Below are 26,280 nucleotides of genomic sequence, written 5' to 3'. Positions count from 1 at the left end.
GTAGGGAAGAGGAGTGTGTGGTGTGTGTTTGTGTGGTGGTTTGTTTTGTTTTGATAGCTGTCCTTTTAATTCATGATGTCTGCAAGAACATTCCCTTTCAAGAAAGTCATCCATGCCTAGTATGTTACTACCTGGCAGTCCAGCACATGGTTCACATGGGAGCTGCTTGCTCTTGATCTGGAAGAGACTGGAAAGCAGTTATAGATTGATGTAACAGATGTAACATCTGAATATGTGATTGCTTCTTTGTTTTCTTGTCCACTCAGTCTGATATCTTGTTTCTGAATGAAGTTTCTAGAAGTGATTTTTAAATGCCCCCTTGCTGTAGTCACTAACTTCCATCACATGATCTCAAAGGCAGACTGCTCTGTTTCAGATGATCAATGCCATGGATTCGAAGATAAGGTCATTGGAGCAGAGAATAGTCGAATTGTCTGAGGCTAATAAACTGGCAGCAAATAGCAGCCTTTTTACACAGAGAAACATGTAAGTAAAGGAACTGCTACAGCACTCTTGCATTTACAAGCCCCGGTGTGAGCTCAGTAAGACCTGTTCTCCAAATATATTATTTCTCTAACAAGAAACTATAGTTTGCTCAATATTTTGTTTCCCCATCATAGCTGTTCAGTTTTATTGGTCTGTATTGTTGCATTTGTTTTGGATCATTTCATGAGGCTGTTGCTGTCCCTTTTTTTGCTGCATGCAATTTTTCGAAATATATATATTTAAATGTCTGAAACACTTCCTGAGAAGCAGTAATTTCAATACTGTTCCAGCTGTGGAGATATATAACAATTAGTATTCCTTTTGCTTCTGGTGTTTAGGACTTGATCATATCTGCTTCTTGTGGCCATTACTCATTGAAACTCAAAGCCTTATTATAATTATTTGACACTCAAAGATGAGAAGAAAATGTTAAATGTCCTTTCTTCACAAAGCTTCCATCCTGCTCCCAACAGCTGTCAAGACATCTAAGAAAATTGGATATTGGTTTAGGAATTTTCCGTCATGTTTTTAAATGTTGATTATAAATATGAGGTATTGGTGTTATCTTTGCCTGTTTCAGTTTAAAAAAAAAAAAAAAAAAGAGGGCCCGAGCCCTAGAGTCAAAGTGATTCTTTAATCCTGATTCCTTATTTCTGATCCTGAAAGTATTTGGGTACAGTATCCGCCACAATGATTCTATATAGTTTTTAGTTTCAGTTCCTCTTCAGATCTTCTCATCAATGGCCAGTCTAGCTCTCAGTTTAGCCATTTAGGGACCTTACTTTCCCCCCCATGGCAGCTCCCTCAGGGTATTCAATTGAGACCTACAGTCCTCTTCAGTCATTGCAGCATCAGCAGCTGTGCTAGAGGCAAATCCTTATTTTAAAAAGTGAATAATAAAATACTGGGTCTCTTGTTGCTATTGTCTCAAATCTTTGATTCCATCTCAGAACCAGATTTTGGTTCAGATTTTAACTTAGATGCCTTATCTTCCCATGAAGATAATTGTTTTCCCTTATTTTTTTCCTAAATGGTTTTAAGCTCTTTTAAAGCGATGTTCTGTGTCACATGAGATTCTACTTTCATGTGTAGGAAAGAGCATAAGCTACTTAATATCCTGTAAGTAGGGAAAAAATAGGGCTTGAGTGGTGCCTATCAGTGAGATATTAGTCATCTTAAAGTTTGGCTGTCTGGAGAAATATGTGCAGACCATCAGCTGCATAGTGGAATGCTGGGTAGCATCTCTGTGGACAGCAGTTGGTTAGATCCATTTGTGAAGTCAAGCAAGGATGAGTTTTGGCAAAGAATCTCTGAACTCTTCTTTTAGCAGTGATTGATTGTACCAACAGAGATGTAATAAAAATTCCTGGCTTTACATTTCAAACTTCCGTCAAGCTCTTCAACCTGAGCAGACTGAAATCTTCCACAAAAGTAACTGTTAAAGTTATACATGAGTTGCTTTATGCAGATGATTATACTCTTGTTATATGCACTCTAGTTAATCATCCAAAAAGCTTGTAGAGGCTGCTAAAACCATAACATCATTAATCTGAAGAATACAGAAGTAATCTACCAGCTCATACATGGGAAAGCATAGGTAAGACTTAGCATCAGTCAGTGGTCTAGAACTCAATGTGGTAATAGATTTCACTTCCCTTGAAATGCTGTTCTTGCTGACTAAAGAAATGTTTACCAGAATCAAAAAGGGGTATTCTACCGGTTGAAATATTAACTTTGGAACCAGCATGGTTGTCATATGTGAGACCAAAGTTCCATGTTCACCATGCTGTAATGATTTCTTTCTTGGTCTATGGCTATGAAAAATGGAGACATTTGCCAGCATATAAGAGTTGGAGAAACTTAATCAAGACACTTTGGAACTCTTATGGATATTAAATCATAAGATAGACTGGTGGCTGGATGCTATAAGGATGGGGTATTGTAATAATTTAATAATAAAATTACAAATAATGCAATTCTGCAAAGAGGTTGCATAAACAGCTTTGAAAGTCTACTACTGAAAGCACCGTTTAGCTGGACTAGATGCATCCTCTGGAAGGAGGACACCAGATTAAAGTCAAAAGGCAGAGGAAGAAATATAATGATGCCTAAAAAAAGAATTCTACCCATTGTGACTTATGTTAAATATTCACATTTTGGGAGGGAGTGGCAAACAAATTGCTTTGGCAAGTCAGTAATCGTGCAGCAAATTTAGAGTGAGTCATGTTAGTCATTAAGAGAAGTGAGTTCTTTTTGAGCAGAGACTGTAGATCTTATAGATATAACTAGCAAATCCTACTGCATTACTCTGACCTGTGAAAAGGCATGTAAATCTGTAATTGAACCATATTTGAATCCACAAAAGCTATTGCTAAACTGAGCGTTATTGATATGGACAGTTAGCAATTAGAGCCTTCAAAGAATTGTGGAATCCAACTAGCCTTTGTTCTATCAGTAACAAAAAAACCTAATGATTGGCTCTGAAGGAGGCGGAGTCATTTCTCATTCTACTGTTGCCCAGGCTATTTGGACAATTCTGGCTGTCAATAATCAGGTTAAAAAAGTGGGGGAAGGATGATTTTGTTCTTATCAAAGCACAGGACTGTGACTCAGAAGACCTGGGTTCTATTTCTAGCTCTGCTATGTGATCCCAGGCAATCCATGTAATTTCTCTGGGAGAGGGATAATAATACCTATTTCGCAGTATATTTCTGCATATGAGTTCATTAATATTTGTAAGTTCTGTGAAGAACCTGAATGGAAGACACTATACAAGTGCAAAGTTTTCAAATGTATTATAATATGATTGTAGGAAGCTACCACTAATTCAGAAAGAGCTTTTCTGCTCTTTTTCAATTAGGATATCTAATTATTAAGCCTTCATGGTAAAAAAAAATAGATCATTGGCTGTAGCAGAAGTTACCAGCTTCTGAATTTCTTGGGAGCACAGGTAATTGTATGTTCAGTGCATACATCAGGGTTTCAGTCAGGGCAAAAGTTTGCTAAAGTGTTGGCCAGATTGGGCTCCTAGCAAGTTTCCAAAGTCCAGAACTAATCTGTATGCAATGAAGCCAGTTGCAGTTCCTCTGATCTGGACGTCTAATGTATGGAAGTTCCTGCTCCCAGCATTCATTGAACCATTTTTTTTCCAAATGGAAAAACAAATGACAAGGAAAAGGTTGACAGCTTAGAATGAGTTGTAGATCAGGCATTCCTGTAGATTTCCAAAGTTTGGTGTTCACCTTTCTCCATGTACAAACAGATGCACAACCTGCAAAACCATGATATCTGAGCTACTCGAGGCACATACTTGGTTTAATCACCGATGTGGGAATCTGTGCAGAAACCGACATAAGAGACCTTATTTTTTCCATAAAGGGGATGTGAAATTTAAAATAGGAAGAGCTAATTTTGATGTGATCACATTCTGCTTACCAGGAAACTTTTATACCAATGAAACTACATGATCAAAATATATCTTGATTATGTCTTGTCTTGTTGTGTATTTTCCTATCAGGAAAGCCCAGGAGGAGATGATCTCAGAGCTCAGACAGCAGAAGTTCTACCTGGAAACACAGGCTGGGAAGTTAGAGGCCCAGAACCAAAAACTAGAAGAGCAATTGGAGAAGATCAGTCTTCAGGACCATACTGACAAGAGCCGTCTGTTGGAGTTAGAGACTAGATTGCGAGAGGTGAAAATTTAATCCTTTGCAGATTGATGTACTTGGGTGTATCCCATTTCAAGGAGTACAGTGAGAATTAAAATTAAGTAGTTTTAGTTTTCAGCACTGCAGGATAATGACTTGAGCTGAATGACCCAATTTTTGCTCCATTTCTGTAACAGTGGAAATGTATTGCTTGCTGGAAGGAGTTGAGCATGACTATTTTGGGTTTTTGTTTCTTAGACTGGTCGAGTCTGAGTTTCTAGATCAGCTTGCTTAGAACCAAATTTATTTGCATCCTTTTGTACAACATCCTTTAATAGTGCCCAGATATAATGGTGATGGGCACAGTATATATGCTTAGCTGGATAATTCATTTATTTTCAGTTGCAGACTTGAAAAATCAAGTTTTTATATTATTTTCTAATAAAAAGGACAGACAGGCAGAAATAGGTTGGAACCACCTCATGTTCTAGAGAAGAGTAACAAAAATGATTAAAGGTCTAGAAAACATGACCTATGAGGGAAGATTGAAAAAATGGGGTTTGCTTAGTCTGGAAAAAAGAAGACCGAGAGGAGACATGATAACAGTTTTCAAGTACATAAAAGGTTGTTACAAGGAGGAGGGAGAAAAATTGTTCTTCTTAACCTCTGAGGATAGGGCAAGAAGCAATGGGCTTAAATTGCAGCAAGGGAGGTTTAGGTTGGACATTAGGAAAAACTTCCTGTCAGGATGGTTAAGCACTGGAATAAATTGCCTAGGGAGATTGTGGAATCTCCATCATTGGGGATTTTTAATAACAGGTTAGACAAACACCTGTCAGGGATGGTCTAGATAATACTTAGTCCTGCCATGAGTGTAGGGGAGTGGACTAGATGACCTCTTGAGGTCCCTTCAAGTTCTATGATTCCCTGGATAATCTCCTTTTTCCTTCCTTGCTGTCCCTCCTCTAATTCTCAACAAAGACTGAGAGCTCTACTCTGGCTAAGAGGTTTGGGATGTCCAATGTCATTCCTTTAATTAGCCAGTTGTTGCTAGACATCAGTGCAAGGTCTTCTGGCAGGCCTATTTTTCACACATCTGCAATATTATGGGCAGATTCACTTGCAATAACATAAGGAGTCAGGCATCTTAAAGTATTTTAGCTTGAAAATGATCTTTTTCCCAGGGGAATATTTGGAGGAGGGCATGTAAGTGAACCAGCAGCAGGAAGCTAAATTGGAACTTTTTCTTGAAACTATTTTCTCCACTCTGCCATGGTAAATGGGATCTGCCAAGATGTTGCATCAGTGCAGGGATAGATCTGTCTGTAACAAGAATCTGAAGGGAAGTTTAAATATGAAAGTAACTGAACAGTATATAAAGACACTTCTTATCTATTCAAAGTAATATTGATAGTTTCTTCTTACAGAGCCTCAAATGCAGTATACTAACTTGCAACTATGGAAGATAATCACACAAGTTATACTTGAACTTTCATATTGTCACAATTATTTATATCAACATTTGATATGTATTTACAACATAGCTGGCATTACTCTTATATCCTAGTTTTCATTTCAGAACACCATATAGTTTTATTTTTGAACCTTTTCAAACTAAATGAGTGTTTTTCAAGTGATGGATGAAGCAGCATCCTGGGGATAGTTACCTTCAGGTCTGATTTTTAACCAATCCATCCAAATCTGATATTAGCCTGGAGTGTTGCCATGCAATCCCAGAGTGCAATTCTAGGGCAGGCCTCTAGTTTAAAATGAACAAATATAGCAGCTGTACTCTCCATTTCCTTATTAGTAACTCATATTCAGCTGCTGTTGTTTCTCTCCAGGTTAGCTTAGAGCATGAAGAACAAAAGCTGGAATTGAAACGACAGTTAACAGAATTGCAGCTGACCCTCCAGGAAAGAGAATCTCAGATTTCAGGGCTTCAAGCTGCACGATCAGCCCTAGAGAATCAGCTCCGTGAGGCTAAAACTGAACTAGAGGAGACTACAGCTGAGGCAGAGGAGGAGATTCAAGCTCTCACGGTGAGTCCTATACTTCTGGATTGGTATTGCGAACTATACCAGCAGATCTGACAGAATGTTGATGCACACTTCATAATAAGTGTCCTAACTTATTAGTTTTGAGGTTGTCCTAACTTAAATTTTGTATGTTTAATTTTGCAATGCAACATATGAAATGTGCCTTGGATTGAGGAAAGCACAGGGACGGCTAAAATGTCAGAGTTCTTTGTCTCTCAAAACATACATATGCTTGTTGTTTGTTGTCCACTTGTGCGAAAACTGATTGGCTATTAGTGAAAACGTCATCAGTTTACTTGATAAGCTAAAAGCCCCACACTAAATTATTCCTACTGTAGGACTTTGACTTTCTGCTGTTTTTTTTCTTTCTAAATTCATGTATGACCTTTGAAAGTAGTGCTTTTTCAAAAGGAATGTGATCACAAATGTTCTAGTATTTTCTCTATAATAAGTTAGCCAACTCTGCGATCCTTTTAAAAAAATCAGACAAATATTGTTGTTACTTCTCTAATTTTACTCCAAAGGCTGTTCCATAAAGAATTGCTTCTTTTAGATCTTGCAGTCTCTTGTGAGGTGTGTGAATTACACAAACTTCAGCAGGGGTTGGGGTGGGGGAAAGATTTTTCCCTGCCCAATGAACGGAACACTTAATTATATGCTGCTGGTTGCTACTTTGAGTACAAAAAGATGCTTTTAAACTGTTGGATTTTAAATAATGTTTGCTTTGCGAAGGCTTGCTAATGCTGTGGGAGGCAAAGAAATAACTGACCTCCTACTTGAGCTGCCGGCTATCACTCATCGAAGTATCAGTCTTCATTGACCTTCAAATCCAGTTATTTTAGAGTACTGGAAATAGTCTGTTGCCCCAATAGAATCTGATAAAATGGAATCTCCTTGAGTCCTTATTCCTGCCATTACCACCATTCAGATGGGATGGGGGTTCAGCTGAAGACTGGTGCGTGTGTGTCTGCCAATGCTGTTGGATATCCCAGGGGTGAGGAGGGAGATCATTCACTCAGAATTGTTCTAAACTGGTATATACTGGGTAATATATGCTAGGAAAATGCAACAGCAACATGAGTGACTTACAGTAACTGAATAGGGCATGGCAGCAGTTCATCTCAAATACAAAGCAGTTCTTTTTGCTCAAAAATGAGATGGTCCCACTGAAATTTGAAAATTTGGCAGAGTTGTTAGCTGCCACGCGAACAGAATGATGACGTGTTTGATATTTCTTCCTACCACACCAACAAAACAGATGAACGTGTGTGATCTGTGCTTGCTCAGGCAGATATTACCACAACTGTTCTGATGAAATGGTAGTGCTTTTGTACCAGCTATCGTAAGATTCCAATCTGGCACCTCCATGTCACTTTACTCCAGTTTAATGGGTTGGGATATTTTTTGTTTTGAGGGTCTTTTTTGCATTGCCTGTTCTGGTAAGATAACTTTTTAGTTATCACATTGGACTTCTGCTGAACAACTTTTCCTATTGAGTCTCTTGGCTGTAAGGAAAATGTCTTGAATAAAAGTGATCGGATGTGCTAGTGCACTAGCCTTTTATCTGTTAAGGCCTTAATTTGCATATGCTATTAGTCACAACTTAAATCAGTTTGACAGTCTGAGTGAATCTTGAGAAAGGCCATGAGGCTGAAACATGAACTTTGCTTTATCATGCTTTGCTTGTTAATAAGGAAGTAAAACGATGCATGCATTTCATTCTTTAAAAATGCTTTGCAGCTTTTAATACTTTGGTTTCCATCTTCCAAAGAAATCATTATTTAGTTTAGTCACGGTTTGGGAGAGTTCCTCAGGGTAGGGTTGAGGTAGATTGGCAGAGCAGTTTGCGGAAGCGTACATAGTGCTTCATTGTAGACTTTTCTTTGCAATCATTAAAATATATGTAGTATTAAAAACATGTTACATACAGTATTAATCCAAATGTGGAAGTGAAAACAAACTACTCAAATTATCGTAAGTGAAGAAGGTACACACTTAACATTAAATGGTCACTTACCTTGGAGACCACTTAAGATGGAATGTTTTGCATCATCCAGTTTGGTGTACATTTTGCTAAAGTAGCTCAGAATTGGGAGCATGTGCGTGCTTTGATTAAGTAGGATGTGACTTAATCAGTTCTTTGCCACTACAGAGTGCTTTCATAGCCTGCAACATCTGTCTTCCAAACTTTGCTTGCTGATAGATTGTTCTGAAGTTTATTTAGCAACAGCTGTTGGATTCTAATTCTAATGTATGAAAAATTGATGATTAACTTCTTACCTCCTTTAGGCACATAGAGATGAAATCCAGCGTAAATTTGAAGCCCTTCGTAATAGCTGCACAGTGAGTATTAAATACAGATCATTGAATTATTTTGAAATTAAGGATAAGGAAGGAAACAAACTCATTTACTCCTTGATGGCAATTGTTCCTGACATTGGCTTCTGGCTTCAAGGAGTTAGCAGGAGTTAGCCTGATTGGATCTGATTTCTTTTAGGCCTCAAATAAACCTCAGTTTAGAGGTTTTATTCTGATTTAAAATTGACACTGTCCTTCATCTTTTTGGAGAAGGAAGTCAATTCAAATATCTCATTGCAGTGCAGCTAGTAAGAATGGTGTGGCAGCTGCAAAAATTATGTGGGATATAGATTTTTTCCTTTTATAAGGGAAGGGAAAAGTCTCCCTGTCCAAATTCTGAGCTATAGTCTAGATCTAGGCCAGAGTGAAGGCGCTATCTTGCCACTCTGGGTTTTAAGGAGGGCTTTAACTCTGTCTGAAGGGAAAAGAAGTCCTGTGCTTCTGAATAATACATTGTTACATAGTCTCTTGTTCAAAGAGAACTCATTTAGGTTCTTAACTTGTACATTCTGTTACTCGAGAGATCTTTTGATATGTTTTTTCATTCATTTAATTCATACGGGACAGATGTCCTAGATTTTGTGTTCCTTATCATTAGATGTTTTCCCAGATCTGCACTCTTTTTGCTTATTTCTTTATGGTGCTGTATGGACCATGATGACATCAATCTTTCAATGACACACAAATTCTAGAAGTGTCAAACACTGACCATCACCTTCTGTGTAATAATTGGAGGCAGGTCTCTTCAGTCTTTCTAATCCCTCCTCCATTAGCTGGATCTAATTGCTCCTTACCTCTGTAATGGGTATTCCTCTCCCATACTCAGTGGCCTCTCCACAAAGTTAATTGTCCACCATGCTTTGATTGCATAGTCATAGGTGCTGTAGGAAAACCCAAGGTAGAAAGAAAATGCCTTTTTTCAAGAACATCTTTTAGAATTTTTTTTTTTTTTTTTTTTACTTTCCAAATCTGTAGTCCTTGTTCCTCAGGGCCAGGAAATTTTTTTACTCTGTTTCCAGTGTACACTGATTTGAAAAAATGAGTAATTAAGTAAGGCCTAGTCTTAATTTGTTGTGGCTTAACCTCTTCCAAAATAAATTTAGACTATCTGTACCTTCTGTCCTCTCCGTCAAGGAGGTAGAGGGTCCACATGTGTACTTCTATCTATCACTGCTTATTCCCACAGTTGCTTTTTCTACTTCAGTAGTAGATACTCCTTTTCATCCCCTTGTTCTCTGTCTTGCTGTCAGCACAGAATAGCAGCTTTCTGTGCAAGTGACTGATACAGATGATTGGATTTGGCCAGCTTCAAAGATCACATAATCTGTGGATATTCCCATAAATTCTCTTTTCTGCACAGCAAGCTAATTTAAAGAAGTCAAAATTCATTATTTGGCTGATCTATGACTTTGTAAGAATGGGCAATAATCTCCAACAGTGAGGACTGGCACAAGGAGATGCCAAACATGCCAGGTGGTTTCAAGAACAGTGTGAACTTTGGAGATGCCACATTAAAAGATTTGCAAGTGTAATGTTCATCTTCGGTCCTTTAGAAGGATGGTTCATACAACAGCCAATCCCCATCAATAAGAAATTAATCAAATAGCAACTGAATGAATAGCGAATGAATGAAAATTCCAACACCACATTCAGTTTGCAACCCAAGAGAATGAAAAGTATAGTTCTCAAGACTTCTCTCAATAGTCCATAGGCATAAACTCTCATTTCATGTCATAAGCTGTCTAACAGCCTACCCTCTTCTCTTCATAAGAATTGAGGAAATGACAGCACAATCTTGTATTGACCAAGGAGAGATCAGTGCATTCTTGTCATGCTTCTTTCTCTGATGCTTCAACCCCGTGTTCATTCAGTAATGGCCATTATGATGCAGCCGTAACTTTTTAGTGGACATCCAAGGCTATGCCACAGTGGTTCAGGGGTGCTGGAACAATTTTTATAGTGGGGGTGCTGAGAGCCATTGAACCAAACTGTAAACCCTGTGTATGATGGAAACCACTTCAAACCTGGGGGTGCGGTAGCACCCCTAGTTCCAGCACCTATGCAGTGGTTCAGAATTTGTGCTGAACTAAAAACAAGAAGATCCATCAGGGTTGTAATTCAAACACATTCCTTTTTAGTCAGCCTAGTAAGGATTAGTGGCCTCTACTCATAAGGGATGTTACTTCAAGATGAACATCAAGAGTGAATTTCCTTGAAGCACTGTGCTGTCAAATTTTATAATGGCCATTGCATTTGTTTTACTTTACTTACAAGTTCAAATCAATATAAGTATGAAAATAAAATGAATTATACAGAAAATGCATTACTGAAGACTGAATGATTTTGATAATGTAGAATGAGAAGTTGCTGTACAGAATGATAGGTAAACATACTTACAATCTACTTTCTTTGATATCTCCTAGTTGTTTAACTCTTTAGAGTACCGGGTGTCTGGACACAGAGCAAGCTTACACTTCTAATGTATGTTCTGGTTTATTTATACCCTCAGTCCACTCATGTCCCTCCAACCAAGTCAGGTTACTGTCAGACTCTTCTGATTGTGTACTTTAAAATTACTATGATTTGGGATTCATGCATAGAGAATGTTGTTGTGTGATTGTATTGCAAGCCTTTTGTTCTTGCTGGAAGTGCCCCTGCTTTGTGCGTGAACTACATATTCAATTGCTCTCTGATAGATTCAGGCTTGAGTTAATCAGTTTACTTCAGTATATCATTCTATTCCTATCAGGAACAAAAACAAATCTTAGCCTTTGCTCTTAGTCTTATAAGAAATAACATAATTACAGTAAAAATTGCTTTACTTTTCTCAAATCTTATCACATCCGTAGCTTATCCAGCAAGTCTGCTGAGAGGGAAAGTCTAATTCTGTGCTTCCAAAGATTCAGTACATCAAAAATGCATAACTTGACTTTTGAAATCATATTTCATGACAAATATTTTCAAGACAGTCAGAAGGATTCTACTAATAAAATGCATTTAATTAAATAGGGAAGTTTATATTTTTGCCACCTTGCTCTTATTTATGGTTTACTGATGGATTTAATAATTTTAGACAACAAAAACAGTTACGTTGGCTTCAGCAGTAATGTAAGCATTTCATAAATATAAATTTCAGTAAAGAGACAGTAAAAATATCTGTGAAAACTTAGGAAAAAAATTAGATTCTTAAATAAATTACTGTGAAGTTCATAAAATCCTGTACATTCTTCATAAAAATCAACATCTGAACCTTCGGGCTCTTTGAATTACAAGCTACTCTTATTTATTACTTTGGCAAGGAGAATGGAAGATCTTGATATATTAATTGGGTGCAGTATCTCCATTTAGCCAGAGAATAATCTAATAAAACCAGATCCACCTTCTTCTCTCCAAAATGGTACCTACACTTTTTTTTTGTCATCACCTCCTATTGTTATCTTTAGCCTTATCAGGGCTTGATCCTGTAAACACATGTGAACGGATTGGACTCTGAGACACAGATCCTGCAAACCCTTTAGGCGCATGCATAACTTTATTCACGTGTGTAGTCCTGTTGACTTCAACCAGATGTCCTGATTCTGAACTGACTTCAGTGAGACTATGCACATGAGTGAATTTACCTCTTCGGTGCTATATACAGTAACATTCATTCCATAGCAAGAAAACCTTGCCTGTCAAAAGATGAGACTGTAACATGAGGCTAATGCCCAGGCAAAAACTTTGGTATGACTGAGTTAAATGCATAAAAAAATCTCTCAGTTGCTTGGCTGTGTTGTAACCCATCTCTCATTTTGTAAAAAATTATGGGAAAGGGTCAGTTATGTAGCCCAAGTTGGACCTTTACAGTTTTGTAAAAACATGTTTGGAGGACTTTTTAGGGTCTCCGGGAGCTGCTGCCCTGAAGGAGAAGGCTCCTTCTTGGACATCATCTTTAGAGGATGAGGCTCATGGTTGGGGGGTGCAGCCCAATTGCTGGGGATTGGATAAGCACAAGGAACACTCTATACAAGTAGTGCAAAGAGGGGAATTATCAAGCATGATCTCCCCCCTTCTTCCCCGTCCCGTCCCCCCCACCCCCAAAAAGAAGAAAAACAAAACAAAAAAATTGCTTAATATGGGGAGGAAAGAAACACAGGCACCGGCATGTCACACTGCCTGAGACCCCTGGCATTATCCCAACCCCAAGATAAGCAGTAGGTGATTTTCCAGGAGGTGGGGAAAACAACCTCTGTTCCTAAAGTGTGCCTCAGTCATAGCAGAGGCGACTGGAGAAAGGGGAGGGAGGTGGGCAGCATCATCTTTTTCTGAGCCACTGAAACCACTTGTCAGGGCTGAGATCTATCACATTCTACTACTATATGCTATAGGACCCCTGGCACTTCTGTCTTCCCTACTGGGATGGCCTTACGCGGTGTGGGAGGGGGGTGGCTCTCGGGTACAAGGCTGTGTCTATTTGTGTGTATTGGGGAGTGATCCTGGTGCTTGTCTTGCCTCCCCATTAATCTAGGATTTGGGGGGATGCTTTGTTCTCCTTCCATGCATCCTTTCTTGCTAGCTAAAAGGAGATTGTAAGGAGAAAGATGAGTAGAGCAGAACTTTAAGGGGAAAAGCCACACAGATTAGTCTGGAAATTCCAAGTTAAGATTGCACTTAAGATCTTTACCACCCCCAAAGAGTAGCTGTACTGATGTGCTGCTGAGGTCACCCAAAAAATCTTAATTCTTTCTTTCTGCATCCAACCTCCTCCCTCCACACCTGTCTGGAGCTTCTGTGAATGGCTGAGACATCTTGATGTAGGTTTGAAGAAGTTTGCAGTCTGCAGTGAAGACCATCCTAAATCTGCTTTCTTGGCATACTTTGCCTGTAGTGTTGAACTCTGGAGAATGTGTCTTGAGTTTTGTATGGCTGTGTCAGATATGTAAATCTAAACACCACTATCCTGAGCCCCAGACATCTAAGCTACCTAATTTTTGATCCATCCCTGGAGAAATGTATAGGCCCAGATATGGCAGCTATGAGTCTATGTGAAATATCACAGCATGGCAGCACGTTGCATTTGAAACTGTATGTTTTGGTGGGAATTGTCCTGAATGTGGTCACTTACATAGAAGAGATGCCATTTTCTGGTTACTCTGTATGGTATTATAAAGGTAGGTGTAGTTCATTGTAGCAATGTAAAGACAACGAGGCATTCAGTTGAAATACTGCAGTAGTGTACAGCCAGTCTCAACAAGATTAACATGGTCCAGTTAAATCATGTCTTAATTTTCAGAATTACAGATGTGGTGATGATGTGCATTGTCTGAGGATAGAATTGGTTCTTTGCTTTCAGATGTTCTGTGGATGGTGATAGTGGCACAGCTAAGTCTGGTGGCTTGGAAGTGTATTTTCATGCTTTCTAGTATTACTTAATGAAATAGATAAATGTTAACTTTGAATTTTGAAGTTTTCTATTGCATTTGGGTTTTTAAAGGACACTACTATGTACTCTTAAGCGCGCTTCCCTTAATTGCTGTTTGCAAATTTAACTCCAGCGTAACATAGTTTTTTGCCTGGGAATTTCCTTAATTTTACAATCACTTCGAGAATTTTGTCAGTTACAAGACTTCAGTGGAAGTTGCAAGTTTTATGGACTCGGACCTCCCTTATCAGACTGTGCCTCCAGTGTCTCCACACATAGAATCATAGAATTGTACCGACTGGAAGGGACCTCGAGAGATCATCTAGTCCAGTCCCCTGCACTTACAGCAATACTAAGTATTATCTAGACCATTCCTGACAGGTGTTTGTCTAACCCGCTCTTAAAAATCTCCAATGATGTATGTCCACAACCTTCCTGAACAATGTATTCCAGTGCTTAACCGCCCTGACAGAAAGTTTTTCCTAATGTCCAACCTAAACTGCCCTTGCTGCATGATTGCCTTCTTCCTGGTTTCCAGGCTAGACAGCTCCCTCACAACTGGCTCCCACCTTCCTGTGTGGCTGTCTCTCATCTACTGTTCCAAATCTGGGCTCTGCTCCATGTGGGTGCCCTCATGCTGCTGCATGGAATTTATAAACTCCATATTGGGGCCATAACGTACATGGAAGCTGATTTTAATAATTAAATCTGTCAGCAAATCTCCCCTTCCTCCATATCATCTGCGGAAAGAAAAACCCTAGTCCGAGAGATCATTCCTTGCAAACGTCAACCGATTAAAATAAATTTGAAATTTGTAGGCTAAGCCATTTTGGAGTTAGGATGAGCCAAAATAATGTTCAAGAAATGAGATCACATCATTTCTTCCATTTTTGAACCCTTCATCTCTCAAGTACTTCATCTGATTTGCCTCAAACTTTCTAGAAATGTTCTGCTTTGGAATAAGATCACCAAGTTCAGGCAGATTGGTTTAGTTTTGGTGAGGTTGAGGGAAGTGAGTTGAAATTACGCTTAAGGCTAGATTTCACCCTGAAGGGATGCTATCATCTTGAAATTTAGTCAGTTTGAACTAAAATGAATTAAGTTGTTTCAAGTGCTACTCCAACCACTGAGTCGTCCTGCCAATTTTTGCAGTTTTACACTCGCTCTTTCCTGTATTTTTAAAAACTATAAGTGAAACTGATTGTATAAGGGAGGTGATGAAACTGATAAGACTGGTGGTGCTGTCAAATGTATAAAGAAAAAACAAACTGGAAATAGAAGAAAAATGTCTCTGGTCTGAAACGTAACAGAAATCTGTTACATTTTCAGACAGAAGTGTTGTTTTTGTTTTTTATTTTTTTATTTCTTAGTTGGTGTCCCTTTTAACAATGTAGAGACAGACATGTCCTCATGGTGCAATCATGGTACCTAAATAACTTATATGATGTGATACCAGGATAAATAAAAATATTTAATTTCAATAGAGCATTAGGAGTGTTAAAGTAACAGCCACACTATTGAAAATATAAATCAGTGATGTTGCATTTTAGGGTATGAATCACCTTATGAGTTGGCCCTAAACAAATGGTTGACAGAACCCCCCTTCACCCTGTAGGGAGAAGTTTAAGTCCGTCTTTTTTGCTAACAGTTTAAAAGGCAAGTACTGTTGGTTTAGATCTAGGAGAGACATGGTGAAAGCCTGCCATGGGTATGCTTTAGAGAGCCTGTAGTCAAAAAGAAATGGTTGCATTCCCCTCAGAAATGCCGAAAGGAGCTGTACTCTCTACTACAGATATTGAGGTCCTTGACTGTTGCATGGGAAACCAGAACATTTAAGTCTAAATAAGATCCCAGAACATTATCTGGTTACCTAAGTTTTGCTTTTAATAAGGCGTTTTATTACCTTGACATACACTAGCATTTGTACATATGTGCTGAAATGCCTCTTGAACCTATTTGGGGCATTTTAACACAAACTGTGCTAAATGATGTTCTTTGGTTCTTTTTGTTAAGCTGTTTTCAGATTAGATGTATGAGATATTTCCCTTCCTCCATCCCCCCAATTGCATTGGTCTTATAGTACAGGTAGTTGCAGAATTTTTTCTACTGATCTCCCCTTGAGCTTTTCATACGGGTTTCCACTCACAGAAACTGGAGGGTTGTATGAAAATACTCCATTTTTATTATTAATTTTTTAAAACTTTGGGATAGTTTTAAAAACCAAACTTTGCATAATGAGATGTCAATCTAGTTTAATAAATGGGCAGTCCTGGTTCATAAAGGCAAGGCGTTGTCAACCTGGTTGAATCCTTGTTTTTCATTGATGGCAGTACTGAATTTTCTACTATAATCTGTGGTGCTGCCAAGCTTTTTCTGTCGTCATATTCGTCATGTTGCCATCCATAACTCTATTGTCCTGATACTATCTGTTCCTTCATAAATTATAACTTTTCATGGCTACGTATGATTTTAGTTACAGTAAATTAAGCAATTTCTAGGCAGCAGCTTTCCAAATAGTATCACCTATAGCACCTCTCATTTAATGATCTTAAAGATTACAAAGATTTTTACAAAACCTCTGTGAGAAGTATTATCCTCATTTCAGAGATAAGGAAACTGAGGTATCGAGGCGAAGTGCCTTGTATAAGGCACACTGCAAGTCAGCGGAAGACCTGGGAAGAGAACCCAGTTCTCCTGGCTCTCAAGCTGATGTTCTAACCTTTAGGATGTGCCACCAAATTAATCATAAATTGTATTGCAAAATATTTATACCTTTTTAGGCTAAATCAGAATTAAAGTATCTCAAGTTGCTTTCCTTAAGAAGCAAGAAAGACTGCCCATGCTAAGCTCATGCCCATTCATAAGATCTGCAATTACAATTGTGCTCGTGTTTGAATTGGACAAAAATGCTACAATCTGTCTATTTGCTCGGCAAGGTGTGGCTGTAGGAGTGGAGAACGTCCTTTCACAGAACTCTACTCACTGACCTGTAACCCAAACTTCTTTTGCTCTTTTTAGGTGATTACAGACTTGGAAGAACAGCTGAACCAGCTGAGTGAGGACAATGCAGAACTGAACAATCAGAATTTCTTCCTGTCAAAGCAGCTTGATGAGGCCTCTGGGGCCAGTGATGAGATAGTACAGCTGCGAAGTGAGGTTGACCACCTCCGTCGAGAGATCACTGAGAGGGAGATGCAGCTCACCAGTCAGAAACAAGTGAGAGTTTAGAAATTCTGTTTAAAATCTCTTTATGACACTTAGCTTCTTGCAAGACTCTGACTAGCTAAAAATTCTTTCTAATTTGGAGAAATAATGGAGGGTGTTTATAACTTTTATAGCAACTTGACCCTACAATGACTGCTCTGGGAGGGAGTGTAAGAATGCACTGAGATCTTTAGTATGTCCCTTTGTGGCTCACTGCAACATTGGCAAAGAATGGTGCTTCCTAGTTGTTCATTTTTGCTTGTGGCTAAAGCCATCATGAGGTATTGCTGAGATTAAAGGCAACTACGGTTAAATGCATAAAGATACAGGCCTTGAAATAAATGAGATGTGACTTACCAGTTGATGCTGTGGATTTGCATGTACTGTAATTGAAATGGTGAAGCTGTATCTTTAAAAGTGCGTGTTTGATGTGGGAAGTGAGAATTAATGGGAGGATTTATTTTTAGACAATGGAGGCCTTGAAGACAACATGCACAATGCTGGAAGAGCAGGTGATGGACTTGGAGGCCCTGAATGATGAACTGCTAGAGAAGGAACGTCAGTGGGAAGCATGGAGAAGCGTTCTAGGGGATGAGAAGTCCCAGTTTGAATGTCGAGTGCGAGAATTACAGAGAATGTTGGACACAGAGAAACAGAGCCGGTATGGCTTTTCTCTTCATTAATCTTTGTGTAAAAGTGCTCTGTGGAATATAGTTCAATATATACATATAGAATGTGAGACATGAATTTGCACCCAATAGTCATTTATATGAGGTAAATCTGGAAGATGGATATTTAAACTGATACATGTGACTCTCCAGTGATATGTGTTCCCCTTCATTCCTGTGCAAGGGCACTGAATTCAGAAAATAGTTTTTCTAACTGTAACTTGCAATCTATCTTTCAAACTAAACCTGGACTTGTACCATGATATGGTAAACTCATCTTTGATTCTCATTCCTTGTTCTGGTGACTTTGAATTCCCAAGCAGTAGTTCCAGCAGGGGCTGAGAACAGGATGGTGTAATGTGGAAGCATCACAATAAGATGACTGGCTACCTAAACCAACATTTTGAGTTTGAGGCAAGCCTCTGAAAGTGGCTATTGATGTCCTGGCATCCTAGGAAGAGGTCAGTCCCAGAGAGGAAATCATCAGGTAACATTTTTTCCATTTTTAATACAGAGTGCGAGCAGATCAGCGTATTACTGAATCCCGCCAGGTGGTAGAACTAGCTGTCAAAGAACACAAAGCGGAGATTCTTGCTCTCCAGCAAGCACTGAAGGAGCAAAAACTCAAAGCTGAGAGTCTTTCTGACAAGGTCAGTATCTTTTTACCTTAATCTTCTGTATATTCACTAAAGAAAAATGTGTCAACTCAGGTGTTCGTGATAAAAATGTAGTTTTGAGCTGAACAGTCTTTCAGTTGGAGGAGTAAATTTTACAAAAAGACTGAAGCCTCTCTTGTTGAGGACGCAATTCTGAAGGCCAAGAGCCTAGCTTTCCCATCAGTTAAATTTAACCCAAAGGGCTGATCCTGACATCATGGGTGTTAATGAAATCTCTAACTGATGTGACATCCACATTTGCACAGCAACAGCCAAAACCCTTTAAAAAAAAAAAAAAAAAAAAAAAAAGCAATAGGTAATATTTTTTCATTCTAGCCTTTTATGTTTGACTGGTGAATTTAGATTTTAAGATCTTTGCGTCTTATGATATTTGTTCGCATCTATGACTATGTATATATATGTCTGTCCCAACTGCCTAGCTCAATGATTTGGAGAAGAAGCATGCAATGCTGGAGATGAATGCACGCAGTTTACAACAGAAGCTTGAGACAGAACGTGAGCTCAAACAGAGGCTTCTGGAAGAGGTAAGGACTACCCTGTGAGGGAATTTTATGTTATAAAAATTTATATGGAAAGATCCACAATGTGAACCCACAAAAATAGTTGTACTAGGTTTCAATGAAGCTAGAAAATTCAGAATTAATGCCAAAGATCCAGGTTGCTACTCTATCCTTCCTTAATGTTGCTGTGGAGAATAGAAAGTAAATCAAAATGGCATGTTAGTTTTCACTTTGGAGAAGGGTGGTTATCCCAGAGATGATGTCTCATCACCTATCGCAATTAAGGTGGTTTTGGTTTTGCCTCATCATAGCCTTGGAGTTTTGGTGGCTCTGTATGCTTTGGTTGGTTGTGCGGAAAGATGGCTTCTTCTGCCACAGGTCGGGAGCAGAGACCTGAGCACTTGTAATAAATTTAATCTCGCAGATCAACCAAATATGCAGATGCTTGACCTTGTTTCTAAGAAAAGTCTTTCTTAGAGAGAAATGTTGAGTAGCTTTTAGTGTCTGTGTGAAAGGCTTGGAAAACTGGCATCCAGAAATTCTTGATGTTGCTGTCTCCCTCACTAGTTTAGCTAGCAGATATAGAATTTCCAAAAACCAAACAAAGCAAATTACTTCACCGCTTTATTTATTTGTGTGGGGGTGTGTGTAAAAATATATTAAAAAGGCAGCATTGCTATGAACTCATGCAAATCACTGGTATTAAAAATAATAATATGGCACTTTGGGAAGAAGGAAAGATTCTGGGATTTTATAAATAGGGTAAATTAATATTTGAGCTATAAAATAAATAGATGCTTAATTTTAAGTTCTAGGAAGATGCGTGTGCTGCAAGAAACATTAACATTTGGCCCTTGTTTTCCCACTAATAGCAGGCAAAGCTGCAGCAGCAAATGGATCTGCAAAAAAACCACATCTTCCGCCTGACTCAAGGCCTGCAAGAAGCTCTGGATCGAGCAGATCTTTTGAAGACTGAAAGGAGTGACCTAGAGTACCAACTGGAAAACATTCAGGTGAGGGTCAGTAAGAGGAAAGCAAAAGGGATACTGTAACAAATATCAAATATGAGGTTTTCAGTACATGGCCTGTCATTGTTATGTGCCATTTTCTACTACTGGATGAAGTCAGCTCTGCTTGAGTGTTTGACTTCCTGCTTGGTCTTCCATACTATCTCATCTCTGATCGTTATGCTGCTGTTTTTCTATTGCTGAGGTTTAATTTTCTTTTTTCGTGTGTGTTTCACAGGTTCTCTATTCCCATGAAAAGGTGAAAATGGAGGGCACTATTTCTCAGCAAACCAAACTCATTGACTTCCTGCAAGCAAAGATGGACCAGCCAGCCAAAAAGAAAAAGGTGGGTTAAAGGTTTGGGAGGCAGAATTCAGGAAACTAGCCATGGAGTCAATGACTGAAATCTTCATGATTTAGTTATTTACTGTGTGTTCGAAATATTTTTTATTTTTATCCTTACTGCATAACACAAACACATTCCAGTTTAAGGAACATTATAAATGACTGAAAAAAGCTTTATCAGGCAACATGTCCGCCTTGTGGCCTGTCAGTATTTCTGTTTCCACAATGAGTCAAGTTGCAGCCCACTAAAAACACCTCTGCAGCAACTGGGGAAATATGAACCTTCCCCGTTTTTTTTTAACGAAAATGTACGAACAAGTTTTAAAAATGGTAAGTATATGTGAATGTATTAGAATCAGGAAGGGTTGATCTTTTAGTTAAATCATAGGGTAGGTAGTCAGGAGTCCTATTCCTAGCTTTGCCACAGACCTCAGTGTGACCCTGAATTAAGCAATTTAATCTATACCAGCTTGTGAAATGGATATAATGTTAATCTATGTCAGGGGCGTTGAAGCTCAATTCACTAGTGTTAACACTCATCGAGATCCTCTGTTAGGTGCTATAGGAAATGCAAGGTAATGGTGGTATTATACAGGCAATGTACATTGCTTATTTAAATTAAAATAAACAAAGTTTTCTCAACATTTTTCTCCAACTCCAATTAAAAGCCTATCCTTTTGTACATCATAATTACCACTAGGCCCTCTGGCCTGCAGTTAGTTAGTTTCCCTTTGCCTAGTTTAAATCATCTCTTACTAGGAGTTAGGAGTTGTCTGTGTGTTTCTGTTGCTAGGGCCTGTTTAGTCGGCGGAAAGAGGACCCTTCTTTACCCACACAGGTTCCCCTGCAATACAATGAGCTGAAAGTGGCACTGGAGAAGGAGAAGGCCCGTTCTGCTGAGCTGGAGGAGGCTCTACAGAAAACACGCATTGAACTCAGATCTGCTCGAGAAGAAGGTAGGGGGGGTAACAGAAAAGTTGAATCTGGAGAAGAGAGACATTTTGGCCCCAAAACTTGCCTTAAATTGTGCGTCTCTATAACAGTAAAATTACTGTCTAATTCCTACTTTGTCTGCTGCTTTGAAGATGCATTAGGGCTACATGTTTTCTGCACATTGTAACCCTTGAATGGTTACATAGAACCATGGCTGGAAACTAGCCTCATACTGGATGAGTTAACAAGTTGTATTTGTCTCTGTAGCTGCCCATCGGAAAATAACAGACCACCCTCATCCATCCACTCCTGCCACAGCCAGACAGCAGATCATCATGTCTGCCATAGTCCGCTCCCCAGAGCATCAGCCAACTCCCATCAGCCTGCTTGCTCCACCCTCAAGTCGCAGAAAGGAGTCCTCCACACCAGAGGGTAAGTCTCAAGGAGAATATGAAATGCCTGTTCCTATTCAGAATATCCACCCCCCTTTTCAAAACCATCTTTTCTCTTTTCATGCAGGTGTGTATAATGACATGTGCACAAGTATGGTGAGCTCTAGGGAGCAGACTTGGAAAGTAACGTGAGGGGAATTGGAGCCTAGTTTGTACGAGGGGAAGGGGTTGTGTTACCTATTTGTGAGGGATGAATTTTTGTAAAAACTCCTGTCATAATAGAAGTCTTGGATCATCCCTTCTTGCTCTTGTTCTGCAGTCTAAATCTCTGCTTGAATGAAATTTCAACACCGCTTATTTTATAAAACTTCAGTTAAAGGCTTTCTGTCTATTTGAGGTTTTTTTAATTGATTGATTAAAAGAAATCTAGTTTTTGATAGAGAATCCTTTAAATAGTGTGTCTGGAATTAAACTATTTTCTAATGTTTTTTTCTGCTCCCTTGTTGATGTTTAGTAGGTGTTTTTCAGCAAGGAATAAATTCTCTGGGAGATAGTGAAGCTGGCTAGATTCAAAGAGCTGTGAAATGCATGAAGTAAACATACTGGGGGGAAAAAAAGTTTTTTTGCTAACCTCTGTGTGTCTTAAGTCTGAGTAAAGACTGACAATGAAAAGTGCAAACAAAATCCATTCCAATCTTACTGTTGTTCCATATTGTGCCGCTTCAAAGTCACAATGGTCTTTGTAAAACAGGGACTCGTACAGAGGCTATGCTGCCCTGCATCGGCACAAAACAGGGCCGTTGTAGGCTTTGATCTTCAGACTACACTTTACTTTCTCAACTACAATTCTGCATTGATCAAAAGGGTGTATGGATGTTTCCTCCCTGGTTGGCATATCTTTACTTGTCTAAGCGGCAACTTCATTCAGCTGAGCAGAGAATTCTCTATAAAGGGAAAGGAATGGTAATAGGCATGAGGAGACGCATGAAGTGTGCATGGAAAGGGTAGGTACTGGGTGAGAGGAGAAGTTGGATCCTTATGAGTAAGGAATGAAGGAAGAGATGCATGCTGTCGAAAATATGGGGCGAGACTCATCAGCAAGAAGGATGCAATTGAAAATTAAGGGGCTATGCTCACATGTATATGAGAGAATTGGTATTAGGTGTCTGGATGGTCCCTGGGTGGGTCATAACAATGGGGATTGAACCCCAGACCTCTGAATCTAAAACCATAAGCCTCTACTGCCTGAGCTGAAAGACCCAGGTCTGTTAGCCCAATGGTTGTCATACACTCAGAAACTCATATGTCAATGGAGGTGGAAAGAGAGCCATGCTTTGTAAGCATGGATTACATAGACTTAAGGAGAGATGTCCTCAATCATGGGTAAGGGATGGGTATGGGTAGCGTGGGAAGACATATGCAGCAGGGAAAAGACTTGATATGAGGGATAAGATTTGTTCACTGCCAATCAAATGTATTGGCAGGTGCTGAGATGTGCTCATTGGTCAGCACTGAAAGTTGGGGTATGAAGTTGGTATGGGGAAAGCATGCTCAGTATCTAGCATAGATAAAGTGAGAAAAGTTGTGGTGAAAGGCTTGTTTGTTGGCAGCACAGTCCTTTGTGACCATCTAGTCTGACCTCCTCTATAACATAGGCCATAGAACTTTCCCAAAATAATTCCTATATCTCTTAGAAAAATATCCGATCTTGATTTAAAAACTGTCAGTGATGCAGAATCCACCATGACCTTGGTAAGTTGTTCCAATGGTTCATTACCCTCATTGTTAAAAATGTACACTCTATTTCCACCAATTTCCAAAATTGTTTAGTTTCAACCTCCAGCCATTGGATCATGTTATACCTTTTGTCTATCCCTGTGACATTTTCCCCCCTTCCAGAGTTCAGTCGGCGTATGAAAGAGCGAATGCATCACAATATCCCTCACCGTTTCAATGTGGGGCTAAATATGAGGGCAACAAAATGTGCAGTGTGTCTGGATACTGTGCACTTTGGACGTCAAGCATCTAAATGTCTTGGTAAGAGCAGGGTGTGTGAGTGAATGGAGGGCAATTGAATGCTAGAATGGAGGGTTAACACTTCAAGTCATTCAGAATAGAGTCTCATGTCCTTGTTCAGTGAAGACGGTGAGCTTCTCCACCAACAGCCTTAATTACATTTTTTAGGTGTCCGTGGAAAGAGACTGTTCTCTTTATTTGGGAAAGCAGGTGACTGATTCCCTCTCCTAGCTACCATATGGTTATTTTGCCCATATTGCCTTGCTAAAAACAGCTGGGAACTGGGACAATGTGTGACTACCAGGAACTCCTCACCAGGGAAAGTATGTTGTTTTCTGGACCAGCACTGCCTGTGAGAACTGGAGAAATCACTCCAACTTCTTTCTCGCTCCATGGGAGTATTTGGTAACATATTCTGCGCCATCAGAGACTTCACCATCCAGTTCTTTCTCCCCGCAAACAAAGATTGACAGTGTCCAATTATGAAGACCTGTAGAGTAACTGGAGGGTATACTCCATATTTGAAAACATCAGATAGCTAGATTGAACAGGGGGAGGTGGGGGTGTCTCTGGGTGGCTGAATGGACTGGGCCATGTTTTCTGGTGTATGTCCTTTATAAAGTTTTACTCTCCCAGAATGCCAAGTGATGTGTCACCCAAAGTGCTCAACATGCTTGCCAGCTACGTGTGGACTGCCTGCGGAATATGCCACACACTTTTCTGAAGCCTTCTGTCGGGACAAATTGAACTCTCCAGGACTGCAGCTGAAGGAGCCAAGCAGCAGTTTACGTCTGGAAGGATGGATGAAGGTGCCAAGGTATAAACATGAGTCTTTGTGCCAGAGCAGGTGGTGGCACATATGGAGCTGTGCTGTAATTATCCCAGATTGTGAGGCAATTTCGCTGAATTCTCTCAATATTTGCAGTTGCAGTCTTGTGTTACCAATGAAATTTATCCCCCAGGGATTTGCTTGCCACTCCAATTCAGAAACTTGGTGGAAATTCTGATGTTCTTTTGTGCTTGCTGTGTTTTCAGGAATAATAAGCGTGGACAGCAGGGCTGGGACAGGAAATTCATTGTTCTGGAAGGAACTAAAGTGCTAATTTATGATGCTGAAGCAAGAGAAGGTAACTTCACACCTTCAACAAACAAGATTTGCCTTTTCTGTTTTCTGACATTATTCATTGTATTGAAGGGTCTAATGAATATGTTAACATTAGCTATTGCTAATTTGAACTGACGTGTCTAATAAGGCAGAATTGTTTTTTTCCCCCCTTTAGGATTTTATTAACCTTACATGCTTTAAATATTGGAAGTAACCTTGTGCTCCAGCTATGAAAAACCCAATGTGCTACCCACTTCCTTCCTCCAGTTCTTCATTATTTTCTCACTACTTTCTTGTTTCTTTGGGTCTTGTTCTCATTCATCTTCATGTCCCTTCCCCTTCTCCTGAAAGCTGGACAGCGGCCTGTGGAGGAGTTTGAGCTGTGCCTTCCTGATGGAGATGTAACTGTTCATGGGGCTGTAGGAGCTACTGAACTTGCAAATACAGCAAAGACAGGTGAGAATCAGTGCAGCTGAGGTAGAATGGATTTCAACTGATCCATGAATATGGCTTGGCATCCACCGGCAGTTAACTATGGTAGAACAGATCTCATTCTGCAGTTAACCTTTTAAACTGCTGTTCTGTAACATCATAAATCTTTCTGAGGTTACCTCTATTTCAATTAGGTATGCCTTGTGAATAGTTCAGACATCTAGCGTTGGATCCCCACAAAGTTGATTGCTTCTCTCCCGATGGTTGAACTGTGAATGAGGTACTCTTTCATTCAAATAGAGGTAAACCTTAGAGTGGCTTTATAAAGTTATTATAAAGCACTTTTAAACATAGTTCATATAAACTTCATCCTTCAGTGCCCTCCGCCAATCTGAATTTTCAAAGTGTATGTTCTAGCAGTAAACCATTAACCTGAAATAATATGAGGCATATGGAATCAGTTATTCTCTAAGAAGAAGTAATATTTGTATTGTACTGATTGTGTATATATGGAATTGAACTGATTTAAAGGTAATATATCTCTTGGGTTTAATATTGTAGGTTAGAGAGTTCAGCTATCAAAAGTAGGAACATTGTTTCTTAAAACAGGTTATTGAACAACAATTAAAAAAAGGAAACTGTCGTCTTGTGTTGCATAAGCCAGTGTTACAGACATGGAAGAGATTACTTAGTGACTTGCTTTTAGAAAGCGTACAATGTGTAACAGTGCAGAGAAAACTATCAGGGATCGCTTCAGTCATAGGGCTTTTTTTTAGAAAGGAACTTCTGTGTTATAGCTGACACTTCTCTTCCTCTCTGAATAAAGGCTGATAGTTAATCTTTACTTAGCAGATAGAAAGATGGAAACCATACACACAATGCTATCAAAAAAATTTTTTTTTTAGCTTTAATAGCTAATTTGCAGCACCTGGGATGGAAAAGCCCATCTTTACTGATATAGTATAAATTGTAGCAGTAAACATCTTGTTATGGTGACGTCCTCTCTGACAAAGATGAAGGATGCTAATTTAAGACAAGTGAAAATATTCCAAGTGCTAATCCCAATTTTG

General features: G+C 39.2%; 1 protein-coding gene across 2 annotated transcripts in view; it reads left to right on the top strand.

Moving 5' to 3' along the window:
* The window catches only part of CIT (citron rho-interacting serine/threonine kinase), a 91,375-nt gene that overhangs the window by 52,482 nt on the left and 12,613 nt on the right, over nucleotides 1-26,280 (top strand). For both annotated transcript variants that reach the window (XM_065417752.1, XM_065417751.1), the window contains 16 exons: nucleotides 377-486; nucleotides 4,004-4,178; nucleotides 5,978-6,175; nucleotides 8,462-8,515; nucleotides 16,950-17,147; nucleotides 17,603-17,796; nucleotides 18,318-18,453; nucleotides 18,900-19,004; nucleotides 19,853-19,993; nucleotides 20,226-20,333; nucleotides 21,126-21,288; nucleotides 21,533-21,697; nucleotides 23,557-23,694; nucleotides 24,310-24,490; nucleotides 24,709-24,800; nucleotides 25,130-25,234. In XM_065417752.1, coding sequence (XP_065273824.1) covers nucleotides 377-486; nucleotides 4,004-4,178; nucleotides 5,978-6,175; nucleotides 8,462-8,515; nucleotides 16,950-17,147; nucleotides 17,603-17,796; nucleotides 18,318-18,453; nucleotides 18,900-19,004; nucleotides 19,853-19,993; nucleotides 20,226-20,333; nucleotides 21,126-21,288; nucleotides 21,533-21,697; nucleotides 23,557-23,694; nucleotides 24,310-24,490; nucleotides 24,709-24,800; nucleotides 25,130-25,234 — 2,263 coding nt within the window. The remainder of the gene's footprint in view (nucleotides 1-376; nucleotides 487-4,003; nucleotides 4,179-5,977; nucleotides 6,176-8,461; nucleotides 8,516-16,949; nucleotides 17,148-17,602; nucleotides 17,797-18,317; nucleotides 18,454-18,899; nucleotides 19,005-19,852; nucleotides 19,994-20,225; nucleotides 20,334-21,125; nucleotides 21,289-21,532; nucleotides 21,698-23,556; nucleotides 23,695-24,309; nucleotides 24,491-24,708; nucleotides 24,801-25,129; nucleotides 25,235-26,280) is intronic.

This window comes from Emys orbicularis, chromosome 16 (genome assembly GCF_028017835.1).
Source record: "Emys orbicularis isolate rEmyOrb1 chromosome 16, rEmyOrb1.hap1, whole genome shotgun sequence".
NCBI classification, from domain to species: domain Eukaryota; kingdom Metazoa; phylum Chordata; order Testudines; family Emydidae; genus Emys; species Emys orbicularis.
Note: the sequence above shows the minus strand (reverse complement) of the source record. Positions and strands in the feature narration are given on the sequence as shown.